Consider the following 23,493-nt stretch of genomic DNA (forward strand, 5'->3'; position numbering starts at 1 on the left):
CTGCCTATAGTGGTACTCATGCTTAAAAAGTTCATGGAAAAAAATTACATGCAGAGAGCATTATCAGTTTTTTAATGTGTGAAACTTGATCAAAACAAAGTAAATGAGTAGCCCACAGCAGGTTTTAGAGTACAGTGTCCTTGGAAAGAGGGCACTAGTGTGTTAGTGTAAACTGTTCCCTCAGCACTGACAAGATATCTGCTGAATGTCTGCAAGTGCCACATCTCTATGGCTTTTAAATCCCCCCCCGGGGATGGGGACCCCACCACTGCCCTGGGCAGCTCTTTCCAATGCTTTACAACCCTTTCAATGAAGAAATTTTCCTAATATCCAACCTAAACCTACCCTGGTGCAACTTGAGGCTGTTCCTCTTGTCCTATCCTTACATGGGAGAAGAGACCGACCCCATCTCAGCCGTGACCAGGGGAGGAGGATAGAAATGTAGAAAATGCCAATCCTGTGTGCTCCAACCTCTTTAAACTCCTACACTGCCATTATTACGTGCCCCGAGACCTCCAAGCACTGGCACAGGCTGCCCAGGGCAGCTGTGGGTGTCCCATCCCTGCAAGTATCCAAGGCCAGGTTGGATGGGGCTTGGAGCAACCTGAGATAGGGGAAGGTGTCCCTGCTCATGGTTGGAACGAGATGAGCTTTAAGGTCCCTTCCAACCCAAACCATTCCATGATTCTGTGATAAAAAGACTGAAAAGTGACAGCACTGATTACGGTGATACTTCCAAAAATGATGCCCCTTGCTCCCTCAGCAGCTCATACAAGAGCCCTTTGCCCATGGCCATCCTCATTCCAGCAGCAAATCCATTCTCCCTCCATCCCAGCTTGGCACGACCTCTTCCAGCCTTAGGGTTTTCTGTGTGAATCTCCACGTCAGTGGGAGACACGGACCCCGTGCCCCAGCCTGCCCTGGATGGAGGATTCCCGACCTCTGCCACTGCTGGGGCTGTGCAGCTACTGCACAAGGTTGTGCAGCTACTGCAGAAGGTGGGCAGAGCTGTAGCAATGATCTCCAGGCTGCTTGATTTGGGAACACAAACCCCAGATACCCTTTGGGGCAGCGGGTGGGGAAAAACAGTGTTCAGGTCCCAGTGTGACCCAGGAATTCCACCTGCACCTGCATTTAGCAGGGGGCACCTGCAGCGAAGTTGTTTTTTCTGGTTTATAGGGGGGCAAAAAAGACTTCACTTGACAAAAGGGGGCTTTGGTTTGGAAATTCAGGTGCAAAGAAATGAGTGGCTGAGGGGTCACTGGAGCCTGCGCGGTGTTTTGGGGCAGTCACTGCTCTGGAGCCTGGGAATGTTTGGGGGGCTCACTGCTTTGGAGCCCGGTGGTGTTTTGAGGCTTCACTGGAGCCTTGAGGTGTTTTGGGGGCTCACTGGAACCTGAGGAGTGTCTGGGGACTGACTGCACTGGAGCCTGGGGGTGTTTTGGGATGTCTCTGGAGCCTGTGATTTGTGGGCTCATTGCTCTGGAACATGTGGATGTTTTGGGGGCTCATTGCTCTGGAGCCTGGGGGAGGTCTGGGGGCTTACTTCCCTGGAGCCTGAGGGTGCCCCGTGCTGAACACTCGTTATTAGCAGCTGGGAAATTATTATTTTTTTATTTTTTTTTTGCTGTGGGCAGCGTGTCCATGTGGAAATGGTGGCATTTGGGGGGGGCGGGAGGGAACGAGATTTTTGAAACCGCGGGGTCCCGGCGCACGAGGGAGGTTGCAAGACCTGACCCCCGTTCATTGTGCAGTGTGTATGCGTGTCCCGGCCCCCGTGCAAGGGGTGAGGAGCGTGTCCCGTATCCCGTATCCCGTGTCCCGTGTCCCTGTCCCCGTGTCCCGGGTGGGTGTCGCACCCCCGCAGCCCGGTCATCCTGGCCGGCAGGCGGCGCCCTCGCCGGTGCCGCGCTGTGCGGCCCCTCCCGGGAGCGGAAGCGGAAGCGGCGGCAGCGGCCCGGCGGGGCGGCCCGGCAGCAGCGCCCGCGGAGCGCCGGGGAGAGCCGGGGTGAGTACCGCGGGAGCCTGGGGCGGGGCGGGGAGGGGACTCCGCGCCGGGGAGAGCCCCTGGGGTGGGCGGGAGGAGGGGGCTTCACCTAGGGCGGCCAGGCCTTCCGCCCCCGGCCAGGCCTGGCCGCTCCCCCGCCCCTGGGGGACCCCCCTGGGACCTGCCCACCGCTCCCTCGGGATCTGCCCCGGGCCGTGGATGGACCCTTGGGATCTGCCCCCGGCCTTGGGGGTCCCCCCTGGGATCTGCCCCCGGCCTTGGGGCTTCCCCCGGCATCTGCCCTCGTCCGTGGAGGGATTTCCGGGATCTGCCCACCGCCCCCCCTCCCCCGGAATCTGCCCCCAGCCTTGGGGGTCCCCCCTGGGACGTGCCTGGCCGTGGAGGAACCCCTGGGTTCTGCCCCCGGCCGTGGGGACCCCTCCGGCATCTTCCCGGGGCACAAGCCCGGGCCGACACCCCCATGCCGGGTGCCCGTTCTCGCTGTTATCGGCTCGGTAACGTTACCTCCTGTTCGGTTTTTATCTTTTTTGCTGTGAGAAGTAGGTCGGGTTAAGACGCAGCAGCACTCGGGTGTAGGTGGGGAAAGGAGACTTTTCTTTGTTGGAATCGTGCAGATTAAACGGGTTCTGTGATTGAGGTTTGGAGGCTCTTGTCTGAGCATAGCACTGCTCTGGGCACGCCTCGGACCCTCCCTCCAGCTGTACAGGGCTGTTCTATTCTGGGGTTTTTGTGCTATAAATAGCGTGGACAAAAGAAAGACCTTTGTTTGTTGGGTTTGTGCTGCCAAAGGTGGTTCCAGACCTGCTGGGCTTTGCTTTTGGCAGTTTGTGTTCGAATGGGTTTGGGCCAAGGTGTGGGACGTGGCTTTGTCACTCCTCTGAGGTGTCTCAGCGGTGCCGAGCCGTGGGAGAGCTCCTCCACCAGGGAGCTTTGCCAGCTGCCCAAGCCCTGGCCTGGGGATTCAGGGATCCTTCAGAGCCTGTTTGCTCCAGGGAAGAGCTTTATTTAGGCTGCATTAGTGCAGTCTTTCCATCCTATATATAGAACCCCCTCCCTTTGAGGATTGACAATCCTACACCTTGGATTCTCCAGGAATGAACTGTGTGGCAGGAGTTTATGGCCTGGATCGTTTTGGAGCTGCCCTTGGGTCTGGGATTTACAGTGGGAGGACTTGATTTCCTCCTGCCAGACATCTGTGCTGATAATGCCAGCTCAGCTACACTTGGTGAAGCCCAGCTGAGTGCGGGAGGAGATATCTGCTCCATAAACAACCTGCTGGGCAGGATAGGGCTTGTGCTGCAGATAAATCTGTCTGGGAAAGGCTTTTTACACAGTGTCCCCTTTCTCCTGGTGTTTGCAGTTGTGGCCCCGGGGTGATAAAATAGTGGTGGTCGTTTCTAGACACTTCTGAGTTTTGTTTGAAAGGAAGTGCAAACAAATCCAATAAATTATAGGAGAATAACGGGAGTAAGGACATGCAGCTGTTGTGAATGGCCTGATGGTTTCACAGCAACTACCAGTGTTGTTTCTTCTGAGCAGTTTGTCCCTGCTCTGGCTGCACTCCTGGTCATCCCCCATTCCCATGGTAGTGCAGGGAGGGGGCATTTGTGCAGATCACAGGGGGCAGGAGCAGAGAGGAGCTTAAAGGGGAAGAATTCATCCGCTTCATGAACTAAAATGAGCAGTTGGTATGTGAGGGTGTGGGAAAGGCCAACAGCCATAAATCTGTGTCTCCATGAAGTCCTTGCTCCCGTTCTGAAGAGCCGAGTGGTGCCTTTGTTTTCCAGAGCAGGAATCTCTTTCCTATCCCTCTTCCTTGTGCTGTGGGGTTTATTCTCCACGTGGAGCGATGGTTTTCTTTGCTGTGGGGTGTGCTGGGGGTCTGCAGTGGGGGTTTGCTGGAGCTGACCCTGTGCTGTTCCGTCCTTCCAGAAACATGCAACATGGCAGCAGCCATGGAAACTGAACAGCCGGCGCTGGAAATCTTTGAGACCGCGGGTCGGGAGGAGCAGGTCCCGAGGGAGGAGCAGCCAAAACTGGAACCTTTCTATGTGGAGAGGCATTCCTGGAGCCAGCTCCGGAAACTGCTGACGGACACGCGGAAGTATCATGGATACATGATGGCAAAAGCCCCTCACGACTTCACATTCGTGAAGAAAAACGATCCTGAAGGTCCCCATTCCGACAGGATCTACTATCTGGGTAAGCTGTGACGGCCCCTGTCACTGCAGGGCTGTGGGGCTCTGACTGCTCCTGACAGCTGGGATTTCTGGCAGTTAAACCAAAAGAGATTCCAGGCCACACTGGCTGGGAAAAAGTCAGGATCATGATCTCAATGTCTCCTTAAAACTTGTGATGTAACCTCCCATGGGAATGGGTGGGGGTGACCCATTAGAGCTGGAAAAGAACTGTGAAGTGTCCTCTGTTCCCAAATGTTGTCCAAGTGTTCCCAAGCTGGAAGTCTGTTCAGTCCCTTTTCTCTCACCCCTCTCCCAAAGCTGTGCAGGTTTGATCTCCTCTCTCTCAATGACAGATATTGGGTAGAACCTTGTTCTCCTTAAAAGTTTCCTTCCAAAGCAGCGATGATGTGTCATTTTAGAAGTCCTTTGTGCCTCAGCTGCTGATGGAGCAGGTTTTCCAGGGATCCTGTGGGGAATAAATAGCAGTGTAGGGTGGGGGCAGCTCAAAGAGTAAATACTTTTCTCAACATTTTTGGTCTTGATAAGGAAGAACTTGATGCAGTTTGTTGTTCTTGGCCTTGGTGCCTCACTTGGGCATTGCTTCACTAATTAATGTTCATTTGATAGAAGTGATTTGGCTCTGCAAGTGATACTGTGAGCAACCCTCTGGATGGCTCTTTGGAGCAGCCTTTGTGGGAGAGGAATGCTTTTGTCAAAAGCTGCACTAGCTGAACATGAATCCGTGAAAACCTGGATTAGGGAGAGAAGGGAGAGAAGCAATGGCTGGAGCAGAGGCCTAGGAGCCAGAGCCATATTCTGTCCCCACTGCTCACCACTTAGGCTACTTTGCTTAAGCTCAGGTTTGTGATTCACCAGGTCTTTGCACGTGCTGTGCAGTGACATGGCCAGAACACTGCTGGTCGGTCCCTTTTTCCCCTTTTCAGAGGATGGGGATCATAATCCTTGAATGGTGCTGAGTTCAAGCACATCACAGGGGGGTTAAGGCTGAGCCCCTGGGGTTAGCTCTGGTTTCCCAAGTGCTGCTTCCTGAGCCTGGCCTTCCCTGGAGCACACCTGGCTCCCTCTGGGCTCATCCCCATGTGCTTGGGCAGGAGCCTTCAGAAATCTGAATAGCACTGAGGGAGAGGAGCAGGAAAGGGACATTCAAACCTCCCTAAAGGGTTATTTTTTTCTATTATCTCTGAAACACGAGCTGCATCATGTATCCCACCAGAGGAATTGGCAGAAAGGCCCTCCTTGATTTATAAAGCTTATGGAAAAAAAGGGCAGCAGGAAGACACAGACATGCTTCAGGCAGAGTGGGGTGAGCCTGGGTGTAATTCTTTGTCCTCTGCCTTTTCCATGAGTTGCATTTCTGTGAAACAGGGAATTCCCAGAGTGGGGCTGCAGTGCAGAGACCATCAGTACTTTCTCTTGTAGGAAGGGCCTGGGAAACTTTCTGGAAATTCTGTCAGAGTGAATTATTAGCAGAAAGCTAATACACCTTTTGTCTTTATTTTCTCCTCCTTTTCCATAGCAATGTCTGGGGAGAACAGGGAGAACACACTCTTCTACTCTGAAATCCCCAAAACCATAAACAAAGCTGCCGTCCTGTTGCTTTCCTGGAAACCTCTTCTGGATCTTTTTCCAGTGAGTCATCATTTCTTTTTCCCTTCAAGGACGTGGGCTTCAGGCTTGCACCTGTAAGCCATCATTAAAATTTGAAGTTTATTGTCTTAAATATTTTAAGATTCTCCTGCAGCCATCCCGAAACCGAGCACAGCTTTCTCCTGTTTGGAATCATAGCCTCTGTGTGTGCTGGATGATTCCTCCTTTGCTGACAGAGATGGAAAATTCTAATTTACATCCAATTCTGTGCTGTGAGATCTTGGGGATTGCTGGAGGAGCCTGCAGTCTCCAATCACTTCCCTGCTGTCTTGCAGGGGAAGTGATGGTTCCCCCGAGGATCAGCCGGTGGCTCCGTGACTCATGTGGAGCAGAGCATCCCTTTCCCACTCACTGCAATGTGCATTCCCTTTTCACTGCTGCACCCAGCAAGCCTGCACCATCCCATCCCAGGCAGCGTGGCAGGTTGGAGGCGGTGGGACAAACCCCGCATGGCATGAGGTGTATTTTTCCCCATGTTATCTCCCAGGGCTGTCAGCCAGACATAAAACCTGGGCTGCGCTCTCCTCCCACCAGACCAGTCACTGTGTGTCTGTGAACATGAGCAAAGCCTCTCCTGCTCATTCCAGAAGTAACAGACCTTCAGGCTGGTCCTTCTCATACCAGGAATATTGGGAACAATGCTGGTGTGCTGGGGAGGGGTGGCTGTCAGGTTTACGGCTGTGTGGGATCCGATCATGGCCTGCACCTACGAGTGCTGATGGCAGCAGCAGAGCAGGAGTGGGCTCCCAGCCGGCAGCAGGATTGCGGAGGAGGAGGCAGTCTGCACAGCCATCTGCTGCTGGAAGCTCAGCATGCAGGGATGCTCCAACAGTGAGGCGTGCAGAGCAGAGGTGTGATTGTGTTCTCTGCCTGTTTTCAGGCCATCCTGGACTATGGGATGTACTCCCGGGAAGAGGAATTGCTGCGGGAGCGGAAGCGGATCGGCACCGTCGGGATTGCCTCCTATGATTATCACCGGGAGAGTGGCACCTTCTTATTCCAGGCAGGGAGTGGGATTTATCATGTGAAGGATGGAGGCCCTCATGGATTCACTGTGAGTTTGCTCCTCTTCTGTCTCTCTGCTCTGGCCAGGAGCTCCTTTGGCTTGGAGTGAGAGCAGAGAGCGTGATCATCATCAGTTATTGCAAGTGACCTTGATAACCCTGGAAACGTGGAGAAGTCCTCCACAGGGATGCATTTCCATGGTCATAGAAACTCAGATGGAGGATTACAAGAAATGGTAAAAACCATGGCAGCAAGGCAGGACAGCAGATATTTTTAAATTATTTTTCACGACTAGCAATGTCCATAAAAAGCAACAAAAGGTTCCCTGCTCTTCATGGAGTCAGAAGTCACATCAGAGACAACTTCAGTCCCCAAGCTGCACTTCCAGGTCACTGTTCAGGGGCAGTGCTGGATGTGTTACACCACTTGGCTGTACAGCTTGCAGAACAAGCAGCCTTTACTCTGCTGGTGCTGAAGCTGGACTTCAAAGCTGAAATAATTTCTCATTATTACAACAGATGCCTGGTGTCTGTCTAACCCTATTGTCAGGGGGAATTTACTGTACCCTGAGCTGCTTTTGGAGGACAAGGTTGCATGTTCTGCCAGTCCCTTTTAGGGTGCTGTTTTTAGGAGTTTGCCAGGATTCTCTAGACAAGCTGCCCTCTGATTTGGGGCTGATCCTCAGCAGTGGGGAGAGAGCCCTGGTAGAGCCTGTGCAACCATGGTAGAAGCACAACTTTCCCTATAAATTACCTGCATGGTATTTTTGTGTGTTTAAAATGAGTAGATTTGTCTGTAAACATGTATTTGTAGTCAGTGTCCACACTGCTGTGGCCTTCTGAAAATCCAGGTTACTTTGTGCATGTATTCATGTGTCATCATTGCTTTTTTTGTTTGTTTGTTTGTTTTTAAATTCCAAACAGCAACAGCCATTAAGACCCATCCTGGTAGAGACCAGTTGTCCAAATATCCGGATGGATCCCAAGCTTTGTCCAGCTGATCCAAATTGGATTGCGTTTATCCATTGCAACGACATCTGGATATCCAATATAGAATCCAGGGAGGAGAGGAGGCTGACGTTTGTGCACAATGGTAATTAATGCACCCTGAATCCAACCCCTGCACCTCCTCTGCACTTTTTCTTGCCAGACTGAATGGCACTAAAGGTTCTCCTGAAATCGGGGTCGTGGCCACTGTTTATCCCACCTTGTTTGTCACGTTCTGCACGGTTCCCCTGGTGCACATACTGTGGGATGATTCTTTTCCCTGCACTGTGGAATCTGGCAGAATGAGTTGTTTGGTGGGTACATATGGAAGGGCTCTTCTCCTGAAACACAGCACATTGCTTTTTACTGGAACAGCCTTTTTTGTGTGTGGAGGAGCTGTGGGTGGAATAGAGCTGGAGAAAAGTTTCCGTCAGTGAAATCAGGCTGCAGAGACTTTGAAAAACAATTGAGGCAGTTTCTGAATAGCACTGGGGTTTCTGCTGGCCCCTCATACTCAGTGACCTGGGTCCTCACTTCTTACCCTCTCCAACTCTGTTTTAGACCAGGAAGAAAGAACATGGGAAATTGTGGATAAAACACTTTTTAAAAATCAATTACATTTTGTACTTAAACTGTGTCATTTAAATTTTAGTTAATTAAAATTCCTGACACTTTATAATAATGCTTTAGATTATTCAAATGTTAAATATTAAAATATTATGTAAGTACAGTAAAAATAAACTGTAGCAATGACTCCTTCTCAGATGATAATTATTTATGGAGCGCTGCTAAGTTACCTCCAGGGTAACAGGAAAAATATTGAAACCCTACGGATATGTCATCATGTTGAGGTGTTATGTAAGTCTGTTACTTTTGGGTTGCACAGGGAATGAAATACTGGTGCTTTCATTTTTCTGAATGTTGATGTTTTCAGTTTCAATTGTTCAGGAAAGATTTGGGTTGTTTTTATTTCTTTGATTTTCTTAAAAGTTGTGATTCCACCTCACCGAGCTCAGGTAGAGAGAACATTTTCTTTTTTGACCAATTGAGAGCCTGATTAGGTAGGAGTAAGAGGGGAGGATGGCTTTCTTTTCCTAAAGGAAGCTGCCATGCCAGAGAGGATTAAATCCTCCCTAAATAAATCAACAGGGAAGGGTGGAAGCAGAAGACAAATCTGCTGAGAAGTCAGATTTATTATCGTGTAGTTCTTCCCAGGGGGGTGAACTCGGGTCATGTTTGGGATAATGCGGAACTGGTTTGGTTCTACAGCACATCACAAACTAATTCTTTGGTGTCTGTTTGTCTAGAACTGGCCAATGTTGAGGAGGATCCAAAATCTGCTGGCGTGGCCACTTTTGTGCTGCAGGAGGAGTTTGACAGATACACTGGCTACTGGTGGTGCCCAAGGGCACAGCCAAGTAAGTGTGGCGAATCCAGGCACGAGTAGTGACTTCTCTCCTCTGCTGTCCAGGGCAGTTATTTTTTTTCTGTTACTTGTCTCTATGCAAGGTGGAAACCTTATAATTTCTTTTGATCTGTCAGCAGTGGGTATGTTACAGGGGCCTTGTGAGCACTGGAGGAATAGACTTCCCTTCTCACAACAGAGGTGGGAGTTGTAAGAGTCTCAGAGTTTTGCTTAATGAAACATGAATCACAGGCTTTGTTGGATTTTTCTTCTTCCTTCCAATCTGCTTGTGCTCCTGAGATAATTGATGCCTGCAATAACTGATAACGAGAGCTGTCCTGTTAATTCTGCAATGTTAATTCATTTACAGCACTGGATGGGGGTAAAGTCCTTCGAATTCTTTATGAAGAAAACGATGAGTCAGAGGTGGAAATTATCCATGTCACATCCCCCATGCTGGAGACAAGAAGAACAGATTCCTTCCGGTACCCCAAAACTGGTGAGAGCCTGAAGCTTTACATCCCTGTGTCTGGGAGACGTGGAATTTCATTCCATGTGCCTGACAGCAGTGACTCTCCCAGCCTAGAGCAGGGATGTGTTGGAGTGGTGGAAACATGTTTGGGGAAGCTGCTCTAGAGCTTAGATGGGTCACTGGTGACTGTGCTGATGCTGCAGCCATGTGGTTACTGAGGGCTCTGTCTGGGTGTCAGGAGTTGGCAGAAACCCTCTCTGATGGTCACTATTTTGGAGCTGCTCTCTCACATCCTGGCAGATCTGAGTTGTTGAGGAGCTGGTTCTTGTTACAGCCCCGTTTCCTGAGGGAACAGCTGCAGAATGACAGCCTTCTGGTTTTTTGGGAGGGTTTCTGTTTAGCTGCTGGCAGTGCCCTTGCAGTTCAAGTTCTGAAGGAGTCAGTTCTCCAGGATTGCTCTTGGACTTTGAACAGCAAACTCAGCATGTTGCAGCCTGCCAGGAAAACCTCCTGTGGTCATATTTTTGAAAAATGTATGATCTGGAGGCTTCAGCAAAAAGAGGTGAGGGCAGGCTTGAAGCACATAAACTGGAGTGTCACTGGAAGCAGGGAAGTGGGATTTAAGCAGACCTGCTGAAGTCTGATTCAGTCAGGTGTGAAGAGTTTGACCCTTCTGAGATGTCCCTGCTGTCACAGCAGGGCATGTGGCTCACAGATAACAGTGCTTTGCTCTCTTTCCTCACTCCTGAAATCTTCATTTTTTGGACAAATATCTTCTGTTTGGGTGACCTTTCCAAGCTGCAGAATTCATTCAGATCTTGCAGATACCCTGATCCACTGGGAAAAGTCTTCTATTTTTCCTCATTTAGTACTTGTTTTGAGGAGAGGGAAAGGTTCACTGTGAGCCTGGGAAGCAAGAGGTGACTCCTTGTGGTTTTTGTGGTGCTTGTGGACACCCAGATTTCTGAAATTATTCAATGCAAAGAAACTGAGCTAACCAAAGCCCAAATAAAGGTTTTAGTCTGTGGGTCTCAGCTTCTAATGTGAGCTGCAGGGACAACACCCCTTTCCTGTGGAATGTTATGAGGGTAAAGCTTGAGGAAGTGGAGAACATTCTTTCCTGGGAGAAGTAAGGACTTAAATAGGTTGGCACTGTGATCCAAGGCAAGTAGTTTCACCTCAGTGCCTCAGGTTTGGTGAAGTGGGAGTACTTCACAGCAGCATTGAGAATATTCAGAGTACATGGAATTGCCATGTGACTCCTTGTGGATCAACTGGCATTGATTTATTCTTTAAAGTCCCTCTTCCCTGTGTGGAGCAGGGCAGGGGCTGTACAGCAGGATGAGTTGCTTCTTTGTGGAAAGAGTTAACTTTAGATTTTCACTGATCAACAGAAATATGGAGCTTTATTATCTTAATGGCACTAGTGATGGCAGTAGGCTTTTAGGTTTAATTTTCACAGTTAATTTTCACAGATGCTTTTTAGCACTGGGTCATTTTCTATGTACTACCTTGAGAATAAGAGCCAAACAGGGAACCAAAGCTTACTTTGCTGTACTGATCACTCCTGAGCATTTACTTCCAACTAGTACCTGCATCCGTTGACTGTGAGAGAGAAGGCTGACTGTGACAGTAGCATGTTTGCAGGATTACAATCCACTAAATCTCCTCATGTTTACAGTTCCCTGCCTGGTTCTGTGCTGTCTCACACAGGCATGGAGGTTATGTGATCAAAGAGCATTCTGCTGTTTGCCTTTTCCAGTTCTGTGTGAGTAACACCACAATAATCCCAGCAAACAACTGGTGCCTGACTGGTCACATCTGTTTTTACAGGTACAGCAAATCCAAAGGTCACTTTCAAGATCTCTGAGGTGACAATCAATGCAGAAGGCAGAGTAAGTCTTTGTTCTGTTTGTTTGCCAAATACATAGAATTGCTGTGATTCTTCTTTGGTAACATTCATTTTCCAGTTCAGTACAAAGGCACTTTCTTGGTTGTGATGGCTTACTGGCTTCTCTGGAGGCAGTGCCCTTGGCTCATTCCTGGTGTCTGTGTGCAGCAGTGTTTCTCAAGGCTGTGCTTTCCTTCCCTACCACTGGTGTAAAAACCCAGCTGCAGAGCAGAGCATTTTAGGTGTGCGTGGTTAGACCTTCTGTGACTGATCTCTTGATTGGCTGCAGATATTGGGAAAATTTGATTGCAAAGACAATATATCACCTTACAAAACCATATGGAAAGAGATGAACTTTGCTGTTGCCCTGGGATTTTTTAACAGATGCAGAAATTTCCATAGCCCAGTCCAAGACCTTTGGACAGCTGGGAAATCAGTCTTACCAAACAGATACAGTAACAGCCATAAATTATGGGGATTCTTCTACTCTTGAGCTCCTTCAGCCATCAGCAGTCACCTGTTGGGATAGTGATGCTGGTGTCAGCCAGCAAAGGCAGGGAAAGCCTTCAGGACCCTTTGGGTACCACTGGAACTTGTTCCCAGTCCCAGCAGGAACAGACTGCAGCACGTTAATAACTGGAGGTCATGCAGGACGTTCAGCACCTGCCCATAAAAGCACCCTCAGTACAAACCACCTCCCCTTCCCAGAGGGGAACTGAGAGTTCCAGTGAGTTGTCCGAGATGAAGGACAGATTTGTGAGCAGCATCCAGGCTCCCTGATCCCAGCCCTGGCTGTACTGGTAGAGTGCAGCTCTCCTGCTGTGCTGCAAAGGCTGAACAATCTCAATTGCATGAGCTGCACAGAAAAAGTCTTCTGTGTCCAGACTCTCATCGTGCATGAAAAAACTGGTTGTGGGGGTTCATCTCAGTGTCACTGAATTGCTGCTTTGTCAACAGATTGCAGATGTTGTGGATAAAGAGCTAGTTCAGCCCTTCGAGATCCTCTTTGAAGGAGTAGAGTACATTGCTAGAGCTGGGTGGACGCCAGAAGGAAAATAGTGCGTATGTTACTCCTGTCTCTGCTCAGAGGGTTTGGGGTGATACAGTCAGAAGCAGATTGTAGTGGTCTCTCTCTTCTTCCAGCTTAAGCCTGCTTTCACTTTTACATTACTACCAACTCGTTTGTGCAAAGGGGACCATTTTTCCAAAAGCCAAACCAGGCTCCTCGCTGTCCCTCTCCCTGGTCCCTGGCCCTGCTGCTTTGGTTTTGGGCACTCGCAGCCTTTGGTGTGTGTGTCCTCTCAGCGTCCCTGTGAGAGAGAGTGCAGTGCTATTGTCCCCATTTTACAGATGGGGAACTGAAGCCCAGAGAGGTTAAGTGAGAGGTCACGCAGGAAGTCTGTGGCTGAGGAGAGAAATGAGCCCAGTCCCCCAGGCCCTAGGCTAGAGCCCTAACCACTGGACCATCCCTGCTGACCAGACTTACTGATCAGAAAACCTGCTGTAAGTGCTACTTACATTTGCATGTCATTTTAACCCTGTAGATGATGTAGTACAGCGTTTCTAACTCACCAGAAGCTTCTCCAAAAGGGTTTTTCACCAAAAGGTTGTCCAGCCCTGGCACAGCTGCCCAGGGCAGTGGTGGAGTCCCCATCCCTGGAGAGAGTTAAAGGCCATGTAGATGTGGCACTTGGGGACATGGTTTAGTGGTGGGCTTGGCAGTGCTGGGGGAATGGTTGGACTCGATGATCTTCAAGGTCTTTTCCAACCTAAATGATTCCATGATTTTCCAGAATTGCACTCCTCCAGTTTTTGAATCTAAAGATGGCTTTCACATTTTTAGGTTTTTTCCCCCCTCAAATGTGGAAGGAGTCCAGGGACACATTTGTTACATTATCCTGCTTTTTGCAGGATTATTGTTAGAGCTACATGCAAAGCCATCAGAATATGGCAGGGGCTGCTGCCAATCCATTGAGGTGCCAGTGTTATTCTCTGCCAGGTGTAGGTTTAAAGCAATAGTATTTTTACAAGCATCCTGAAATTTCAATTGAGATTTTTCTGCTTCATTATTCCCTCTGATTTTTCTCTTCTCTTTCTCCCTTGAAGCACAATTCAAATCGGGGAGAATGGAACGAATTAAACTTTTGAACCTGCAGTGCTTATGCAATATTGAAATGAAGTGAATAGGTTCTTGTGTTGTGGAAGAAACTTGTTTATGTGGGTGAAATTTTGCACGTGACTTTGTGCTTAATTTGCAGTCGAACATTCCTGGCTCCCCCAAAATGCCTGGTGCTAGTGAGTGTCTGCTGAGATTTTCAGGCCTGTGTCATACTCATGGTTGCATGTTATTTTCTCTAATATCTGTCTCCCCAACAGCATCTGGTCTATCCTGCTGGATCGCTCCCAAACTCGGCTGCAGATAGTCCTGATCCCTCCTGCATTATTCATCCCCACAGAAGATGATGCAATGGAAAGGCAGAAACTCATCGATGCTGTCCCAGATTCTGTTACACCTTTCATTATTTATGAAGAAACAACAGACATCTGGATAAATGTAAGAATTTGAATTTCAACCTTCTCTGACAGTTTGTAGCACTTGAGCAGCGCTGGTGTTTTTTGTGCTGCCTAAGAGAGGGATCCCACTGTGCAAGTTCTGTGCATATTCTGTACTTCCTGCTGTTAAAAACAGTATGTAGAGAACAGGAAGATTTGGGATGTGAAAACAAAAGCTGCTTTGCTTGAGGCTGCACAGTGTTCAGAGGCAGGAGCAGAGCCCAGGGCTCTGGGGGTCCTGAGCACCCCCTTGCCCACAGTGTTACTGACACTCTGCAGCTTCTTGGTGCTGGTCGTTCACCACCAGATTAAATATTCTTCAGCCAACAAAGATGTAGCAAGATGATAGTGGGTGAACAAGTCCTGAGAGTCTGCTGACAGGCACTAACTCCCTCCTGAACTACTGTTTTTGGTGAAATAGATTGGGGTGTGATGTTGTGGCAGGTGAACTGCAGAGCCTGTGCTGTGACCAGACACTGGTGTGCCTGGTTACTGTTGCAAAAATGTGTGCCCCTCCTCACACTGCTGCAGATACAGATCCAAGGATCAAAGGGAATGCCATTGGAGGTGTGCCTGGAGCATCAATCACTGGCAGGTGGCTCGATCTTTCAGCAGAGAGCACTTGCACAAAGCCTTCCAGTGAATGGTCCCTATACAGTGACTGCCCACTATGATACCAAGTTTTCTCCTTAGCAATGGTGTCGTGGTTTCAGGATGGTGCAATGAGTTTTCCTTCCTCCAGTATTTTTACTGACTGGAGTGTTTTTTGACTGGCAGCTCATCCTGTGCAGATAAATGCTCCCAAGTCCCTCAAAGGGTTTTCCCTTGAAGGAAGAGTTCCTGATGAGTGGGAAGATGATGTGAGCTCATCTTTCTTTAAATAACCCTTCACTTGAGGGCTTGCAGACAGCACAGGACAGAGGTCTGCAGGGCTGGACCCACCCCTGTGACCAAGCTAGAAAGGCAGGTGCAGAAAAACTTCATTAGTTTGGTGACCACCATATAGAGTTAGACTGGCAACAAGCTGGAGCTGTGGGGATGTGGCACTGGCTGCAGATCCCCCAGCTCAAAGTGTAACTGGTTCTCCCAGTAAGGGACAGTGCTGCACCCAGTCAGCCTGGACCGTGTGGTGTGTGTTGAGCACCAAGAGGAAGGTGTTTTGTGTGACTAATTACAATAACCCACTGCTCTGTCTCCACAGATCCACGATATCTTCCATGTTTTCCCCCAAGCCCAGGAAGATGAGATAGAGTTCATCTTTGCCTCCGAGTGTAAAACAGGATTCCGGCACCTGTACAAAGTCACCTCAGTGCTGAAGGAGAGCAAATACAAACGGTCCTGTGGAGGCCTCCCTGCCCCCAGTAAGGGATATTATCCTTTTGCTTTAGTTGGGCATTTGCTGCTGCCTGGTGAGGAAATAAATGTCCTTCCAGCTGGCAGGAATTACTATCTTATTGGAAACTTCTGCCGTTGTCCAGGGAAGCTCTTCCCTGTACAGTCATTCCTCTTGAATAGAAATTCTTCTGTTTTCAGCATGCATTAGTTTTAACCCTGACCCTTCCTTATGGACTAGAGGGAAAAGTTTGCAAAAACCAGATGGGGGAAAAAAGCTGCCTGTGATACTGTGAGACTTAGTTGGCTTTTCCTTGTCACTGCTGGGGTTTGGTCTTGCTCAGATGCAGGATGTCACTGTGTGCAGAGCTCCCAGAGTGACTTTTCCACAGCACGTGTCCTTTAATTCGCAGTTTCATGCTGGGATACTTAATTTACTTGGTGTGTGTTAAAGGCACTTACTGAACTCTGCAGGCACAAAAAATACACCTAATTTTCCTAGAGGTCCTAGTTTCATGCAACTGTTGGTGGGTTGTTTTTTCCCAGGTAGCCTTATATCCTGGGTGGATTGGATTTCTCTGAATGCATACGACCTTTTTTCTTGTTATATCTCCCTCGTTCTAAGGGAAATTAGACTGTCTTAGAAAAGCAGAGTTGTTCCCCACCCTGTTGCAAAATTGCCCATTTTTTGACACTTCACGTTCCCTTTGCCCACCCATTTTTTAAGTGTAAAACCTTTATTTCTATGCAAGTGACAAAATACTTTAAAAAATATAAAAGTAAGTCCTGTGAATCCTTTGACATATATTTCACAGAACGTTAAGTAGCCCCAGCCCTGACATTGTCTGGGGAGCTGGCAGAGCTGGGGGTCTGCTGCAGAGACAGGTTGCTCTTGGGCTTAGTTCTAGGAAAAAAGCTTGGGAAGAAGAAGAATTATTGTGACCATGTTTTGTAAAAATTTTAAGTGTAAAATCTCTTTATGTTTGTTATTTGCAGGTGACTTCAAGTGCCTCATCAAAGAGGAGATAGCGATTACCAGTGGGGAATGGGAAGTGCTTGGCAGACATGGATCCAACGTAAGCCCTGCTCTTCCTGCACAGATATCCTGCCACACACGCTGCAGGGAGATGGTCTCTTGGAGGGATCACCATAATCCATTAATCCTGTCTGGTTTTAGCCAGAATACCCAGTGTTTCTGTTCAGTATAACTTGTCAGCTTGCACAAGGAGGGGAGGAATGCTCCCCAAACTGCTGCTCTTCCAGCTCTGAGCTGGATGAATTCTTTGATCATTTGAATCAAACAGCAGCTCACATAGAAGTGTTTTACTGGTTTGGTCTTTGTAAAGGACTTGGAAATCCTTCCTAGTAGTTAGAAATGGGATTGGGGAATGAGATGTGCAAGTTGACCTGAGTTTGAGTCTCTTCTGCTGTCTGCTGTCCCTCCAAAAGAAGGGACAACTGAGGAATATTTAATATAGCAGGGAGCTGCTGCCTTGATTTCCTTCTGGGATGGTTTATATCCTACATGATTTGGGAAAGGATCTGAAGAGTGTGGAGGTGACAAAGAATGGGGGGCAGTTATTTAGCACAGCAAACAATAGGGGAGACTGGGAACAGCAAAGAACCTACATGAGAGAGCTGATCAACCAGGTGTGAAATGCAAACTGTGACAGAGTTGTGGACAGTGAGAACAGTCATTTGGCTTATTCCCTGCGGGTTGTTGGGCTCCAACTCAGCACTATGGAAGTGGGCCTGAGGGGAGACCTGGAGGCAGAAGAACTGGGTATTACTTTGACAAGGAACAATCTTGAGGGATGTGTTGTCTGTTTTGCTTCTGACAGATCTATGTGGATGAAGCCAAGAAACTGGTGTACTTTCAAGGCACAAAAGACTCACCTCTGGAGCATCACTTGTACGTCGTGAACTACGAGAATCCCGGGGAAGTGAAGCGACTGACAGAACGTGGATACTCCCACGCCTGCTGCGTCAGCCAGGTCTGCCTGGGGGTGCTCTGCCTTGTCACTGGGCTTATCCTTCATCAGTCAGCAGCCAAGGCACTAATTATGTATAACAAAAGCACATTTTATGCCATGTTGTGGGCTCCTGTACGTTGTACAGTCGGTGTGTAAAAACACCCTGGAAACCAGATTTGACCTTCCAGTTCATTGCTCTCCAGGTCACTTCAGGCAAGAGGAGACAGGATGAATTGTTGGAAATTCTTTGAACCTGACTCTTTTTCTGAAGTGGATTAGAGAGCAGTGACCAGAGGAGATGAGCCTGGGACAGCACTGGCTGGAATTCCAGGCATCCAACTGGGAATTCATTACCCAGAGGGAGGTGTGTGACCAGGTCCTCCTGCCACTGTTGGCTTTGCAGGTGTATCTTTGGCTTTGTAGTGTTAATATGAGCCTTGCCAAGGACTGTAGGGTTTTAGAGTCAAAAGTGCTCAGACTTCCTGCTTTAATTTGGTCCATAAGCATCTTCTGAAAGATGTAGATGCAGAAAGAAATGTTCAGTTTTACTTGTGCCTCTGCACTGAGGAGTTCAGGGCATGCTCTTTTTCTCCCCAGGACTGTGACATGTTCATCAGCAAGTACAGTAATCAGAAGAACCCCCACTGTGTGTCACTGTACCGGCTCACAGGGTCAGAAGATGATGCAGCTCACAGGACAAAGGAGTTCTGGGCTACCATTTTGGATTCAGCAGGTAATGGCATGCATGAGGAACAGGAAAAGGACAAGCAGGGTCACAGGATGAAAGATAACCCCAGCATATGCTTGCTTGAGATTTGCTCTTGTTGTTAGTGACTGGACTTTTGTCTGAAACTCAGCCTTGTGTGAGGAGTTCTTGGAAATACAGGAGGGACATTTTCAGCTCAGCAACAAATGGGCGTAAACAGACCATGAATGAATTTATATGGAAAATACCAAGTTTTAGCTCAGGAAGGGGTTTAAGTGCACTCCTTTACGCTGTGCAATGTGTCTTTTCACGGGTGTGCTCCTGGGGAGGGGTGTGCACTTCTTAAACAGTGTGTGCTGCTGCCTGCTCCTGGGATTGTGGGACAGCTCTTGGGCTTTGTTTTCTGTTGTTTCTGTTCCCTTTCATCTCGCTTTCCCTAAGGCATGCTCCATATCCTGTGCTTTCCACATACAAATGTGTGAGTCCTAAGAGGGGTTAGGAAGGGACAGGATATCTGTAATGGCTGTCAGGGGAGAAGAGTTACTGTTATTAGCAGGAGAGCAGGGATGGGAATGTTATAGGGCTGAGAAAGCTCACCTAGGGCTGGGGCATTCCCTGTTTCTGTCTAGACCCAGCCACATCCACTGGAAAGCATGGGAGAGCTCTGCTGGGATTGCAGTGAGACTGGTGACAGGGCAGGGCTGAAACAGAGCTGCGTTATTCATCCATGCCCTGTTAAACCAGGCTCTCTGTTCCCTCCCACGGCAGGCCCTCTTCCCGATTACATTCCTCCTGAAGTGTTCTCCTTCGAGAGCTCCACGGGGTTCACGCTGTACGGAATGATGTACAAACCTCACAACCTGCAGCCTGGGAAGAAGTACCCCACTGTGCTCTTCATCTATGGAGGCCCTCAGGTGAGTGGTGAGCAGGGGGTGGGCTGGCTGACCCTCTCCTGCAGGAGCAGTTCCTGCTCCATGCTGAGGGGAGCATGTGGCATTTTGCCTGTTTGGTGCGTGGCTGCTTGGCCAAAGGTGCTGTAAGGAGTCAGGATTTCCAGGTCTTGGATTGAGGCACTTCCCTTGTCTGAGAACAGCAGCAGAGATGGAACTGGGGCAAGGGGGAGTCAGATAGTCCCTGTTCCCAGTTCTGTCTCCCTTTCCTCTCCAGGTGCCTCACTGGAGCTCAGTTCATACCTGTGACACGGAATGGGGAAGGAGAGGTTATTTCATAACAGGGAGAGGGAATTCAGCAGGGATTAGGGGTCTTAAAAACTTTATGTTATAAAAATATAAACCATTTAAAGGAAGGGAAATATAAATAAAATCAGAAGTTGGATTAAGAAGTGACCTCTGGATTCTGATTCATGTGTGGTTGTGCTGCTCTTGTACCCAGGTACAGCTGGTGAACAACCGGTTCAAAGGAATCAAGTATTTCCGACTGAACACTTTGGCCTCCTTAGGCTACGTTGTGGTTGTCATTGACAACAGGGGCTCTTGCCACCGAGGGCTCAAGTTTGAAGGAGCCTTTAAATACAAAATGGTAAGTGGAGCTCTGAGTCTAGCTCTGTGCTCAGCCAGAGGTGGGTCTGAGTCCCAGTGTTACCTGAGCTGAAGCACTGGTTTGGTGCAGGTGCCCAGCACTGCCTGGGCTTGGGGACAGGAACTGGGTATAGGTGAGATTTGAGGGAGGAAAGGTGCTCAGTGTGGGAAAGACAAAATGTCTGTGAGGTGTGAGGCAGCTCCAGCTTGGCAGCCCTGACACACAGTGGCGCCTAAGGGGGGCTGTGACTCCCACCAGCTGCGATTTGCAGGACACTTCCATTCTCAGCATGGGTTACTCTTTGGCAGCAAAGCTCTGGAGGTGGTTTCCTTGGGAAATCCTGGGAATGAAACTGTTTCCTGTGACTAGCAGAACTTGCCTCTGCCTGTGCCTCGCAGGGGCAGATAGAGATCGATGACCAGGTGGAAGGGCTGCAGTACTTGGCGTCGCAGTACGACTTCATCGACCTGGACCGTGTCGGCATCCACGGCTGGTCCTATGGAGGATACCTCTCCCTCATGGCTTTAACACAGAGGTCAGATATCTTCAGGGTATGTTCATGCATTGAGTACTTACTCTGGTGGTGCAGACAGAATTTTTCCTTTAATTGTGTGACCTCCCATGAGTGTTCACAGCACAAAGACCTTGGAGCTTGCTCTGGACACGTGAGGGCACAGTGCAGTTTCTTCAAGACTCTTCTATTTGGGTGACTTCAGAGAGAAGTTGCTTTTCTATTTATTTATTCTGTGGTGTTTCTAATTAGGCTTCCAGGCTTTGATTATTTTTTTGGTATTTCACAGACAGCAGATCTAGAAATCTGTGCACTCTACCTTTGGGCAGAACACATTTGCCATTCAAGAAGCCTGGCATGGCAGAGGAGTGGGGGGCTGTTGGGGTAGGCCAGTTTTTCTGGAATATCTGAGTCTGTTCTCACAAGCTGGGGTGAGGAGGAGCAACTGTTCCCCCCAGTCAACTGAGCACAGATGGATGTTCCCTCTGTGGATCTGTGTAAGAGAGCTTGAAAGTGTGGGACTGTTGAGCTCGCAGTGACTTAGCTGTGCTGGTGTAGCTCCACCAGTCTCAGGTCACCTGTGCTGAAGGTGCCTTAGATAGTCTCAGCTGCTGCCCACTTTGTGCCAGCTGAGCTCTTTGTGTTGTGAACCAGGTAAGAGAAACCATCCTGCTGAAAAACAACACCTCCTTCTCATCCTCCCTCTTTCCTGCCCTGAGAGAGTAGTTCCTTTGCAGACAGATCTATTCCCAGATCAAATTGCCTGTGTTGCTTCGTAGCAGTGTGCTCTGAAGCAGCCAGGAGGGCAGGCTGGGGATGGGGAGAGGTGCTGAAATTCTTGTGATTACCTGACTTTAGACCACTGTAATAAATGTCCAGACTGCCTTTGGGCACGTCTCAAAGGCAGAGATGTGGGAAGAGCTGGATATTGCTCTCGGGGTGTGTTTTGTACTTTGTGGCTGCTCTTGCTTTCTCCAAGTCCGACCTTAATATTACTGGGAGGTTTAATGATTATTTGTCTCAATCCGTAATGATTGTTATATTTTTACTTTTAAAAACGCTTACCTTGCAAAGGGGAGGTTTTGGGTCTTTTTTTCCACAAGCCTCTCTTCAAACTGGTGGTAGCTGAGTCCTAGGGAGCCGTCTTTCCCAGTTTCTGTTAGATATTCAAATGAACCTAAAAGCACAAAAATCCACAAAATCCACGTCCCTCAGCAGCCCTTGCAGGTGGTTTTGTTTCTGATTTATCTGTAGGATCTCCCTGTGTTCAGCACGTGTGGGTCATAGCCCAGCCGTGCCACGTGTGAACTGGGGGAGGGAGGGTGGGCAGTGCTTTGCTTTTTCCACAGTTAGAGCAGGATAAAGCTGGGGGAGGGAGGGACGTGCCCGGTCAGGGGTTGGTGTTGTCATTGCCCTCTCCTGTGGAATTCCCAGGTGGCTGTGGCCGGAGCCCCCGTCACGCTGTGGATTTTCTACGACACGGGATACACGGAGCGTTACATGGGCCACCCGGAGCACAACGAGCAGGGCTATTACCTGGGATCCGTGGCCATGCAGGCTGAGAAGTTCCCTTCTGAGTGAGTTTGGTTCTGCCTCTTGCCTTCTACTTTTCCCACCAGGAAAGTTCAAGCCCCACGGACACATTTTTATCTCCCTGTTCGTGGCAGTTGAGTCCTGGAATCACAAATGCTCGCATTAAATAATAATTAAAAAAAACCACCAGTACCCAACACTAATAAACTTAATACTGGAATGAACATTTGTATAATTACAGACCATTCCATGTAATCCTTTTCATAGTAGCTATAATTAAAGAGTATCTTTTATGTCTAAAGAAATGACAAACATATCTTCAGCTGTGATTAGCACTTCAGAGCCAGATTAAGTGGAACAAAAATTACTTGATCAGAATATTTTCTGCCTGTTCTGAGGCTATGTCAGCACAGCAGAGCAGGCTGGGACCAGGGGCTTTCTCACCAAAGAGCTGACAATCAGCAGTGTTAAGCAAGGTTTAAGTCCTTGCATTGTCCAAGCCAGGAAATATTGCTGAGAATAAATAAGATACACAGATAAAAGGTCTGACTGTGATATGCACGTGCAGGAAGAACTTTCAGAGGAAGAAGGAATAAGTTTGGTCCATCCAGAGCAATTTACAGCAGTGAAGTCACCGCCTTTAATGGAAACATTTTTTTTCCAAGGAGTGTTTTTGAATGGATGTGTGTGGACTGTGAAATGGCTGGGATGCTGCCTAGAACTGTTTGCCTCTTGCTTTTCCCAGACCAAACCGCTTGCTGCTGCTGCACGGGTTCCTGGATGAGAACGTCCACTTTGCACACACCAGTATTCTGCTCAGCTTTTTGGTGAGAGCTGGGAAACCCTATGACTTACAGGTAAGGCCAGAACCAGGGTGTAAAGGTGATGTGTCTGTCTTTGGGGAGTCCAGAACTAGAACTTGCAGCATGGCTGTGCAGGGCAGCTTGGAATTCTAGGATAAAACTGTAGCATTTGAGCCCAGCATTTGTTTAAAAGTAAGATTTTACAAATAAACAAAAAAAATTGGGCAAATGAGCAGCTAAGGCTGCTCCCAAGGAGGTCTCGGTTGGGAGGCAGTGCAGGAGTGTTCATGCAGTGTGGAACAGGGTTATAGATTTGATTAAACCCTGCTAGTCAGGCAGGTGCAGCCCAGGTATCCCACACTACACTGGGGAACTGGGAATGCCCTGATTGACGGGATGGCTCTGGGCAGGAGCTGCCTCTTCTCAGCCAGGCTCAGCCCTGGATCAGGGAGTGCAGTGGGTTCTCTCTGGGTTCAGGCAGTGGAGGATGAGGTGTGTTAGCTCAGAGTTAATGCAGGGGGATTCCATGGACATTTGGAATGTGGCTCTGGGACGGGTTTAGACGTTGGTGCCCGCAACTCTTGTGGATATCTACAACTTTTTTTTCCATTTTTAGATCTACCCTCAGGAGAGACACAGCATCAGGGTGCCTGAGTCAGGAGAGCACTATGAACTGCACCTGCTGTATTACCTGCAGGAGAACCTGGGCTCTCACATCGCTGCCCTGAAGGCCCTGTGACCAACCCCTCCACTCCGCTCCACGGGCTGTGCTCCGGACGAGGAGGTGCAGGGAAGGAGAGCAAACAGGATGGAACGTTGCATTCTGGTGCCTGCCACACGTACACACATGTACACACACTCACAGACACTTTTTTTAAACAAGTAAATTTGGTGCCATACAGGAAATTAAAGTACGGTGATTTAATAA

General features: G+C 48.8%; 1 protein-coding gene across 2 annotated transcripts; it reads left to right on the plus strand.

The window, feature by feature from the left end:
• The first annotated feature begins 1,930 nt into the window (after positions 1-1,930).
• Positions 1,931-23,493, plus strand: DPP8 (dipeptidyl peptidase 8). 2 transcript variants are annotated; one of them, XM_027714769.2, is made up of 20 exons: positions 1,931-2,008; positions 3,941-4,210; positions 5,726-5,838; positions 6,737-6,910; positions 7,785-7,953; positions 9,155-9,265; positions 9,623-9,751; positions 11,558-11,619; positions 12,573-12,673; positions 13,992-14,169; positions 15,370-15,529; positions 16,497-16,576; positions 17,342-17,494; positions 18,071-18,206; positions 18,948-19,093; positions 19,572-19,718; positions 20,117-20,269; positions 21,664-21,806; positions 22,508-22,619; positions 23,182-23,493. In XM_027714769.2, exons 2-20 carry the CDS (start codon positions 3,952-3,954, stop codon positions 23,302-23,304), a joined length of 2,649 nt encoding a protein of 882 aa, XP_027570570.1. In that variant the 5' UTR covers positions 1,931-2,008; positions 3,941-3,951; the 3' UTR covers positions 23,305-23,493. The 2 variants fall into 2 exon arrangements, with proteins under 2 accessions (XP_027570570.1, XP_039245088.1); XM_039389154.1 differs by lacking the exon at positions 1,931-2,008 and having other exon boundaries at positions 20,117-20,253; positions 23,182-23,264.

The sequence above is a fragment of the Pipra filicauda genome, unplaced genomic scaffold (genome assembly GCF_003945595.2).
Source record: "Pipra filicauda isolate LSUMZ 115617 unplaced genomic scaffold, ASM394559v2 scaffold70_size2993248_pilon, whole genome shotgun sequence".
NCBI classification, from domain to species: Eukaryota; Metazoa; Chordata; class Aves; order Passeriformes; family Pipridae; genus Pipra; species Pipra filicauda.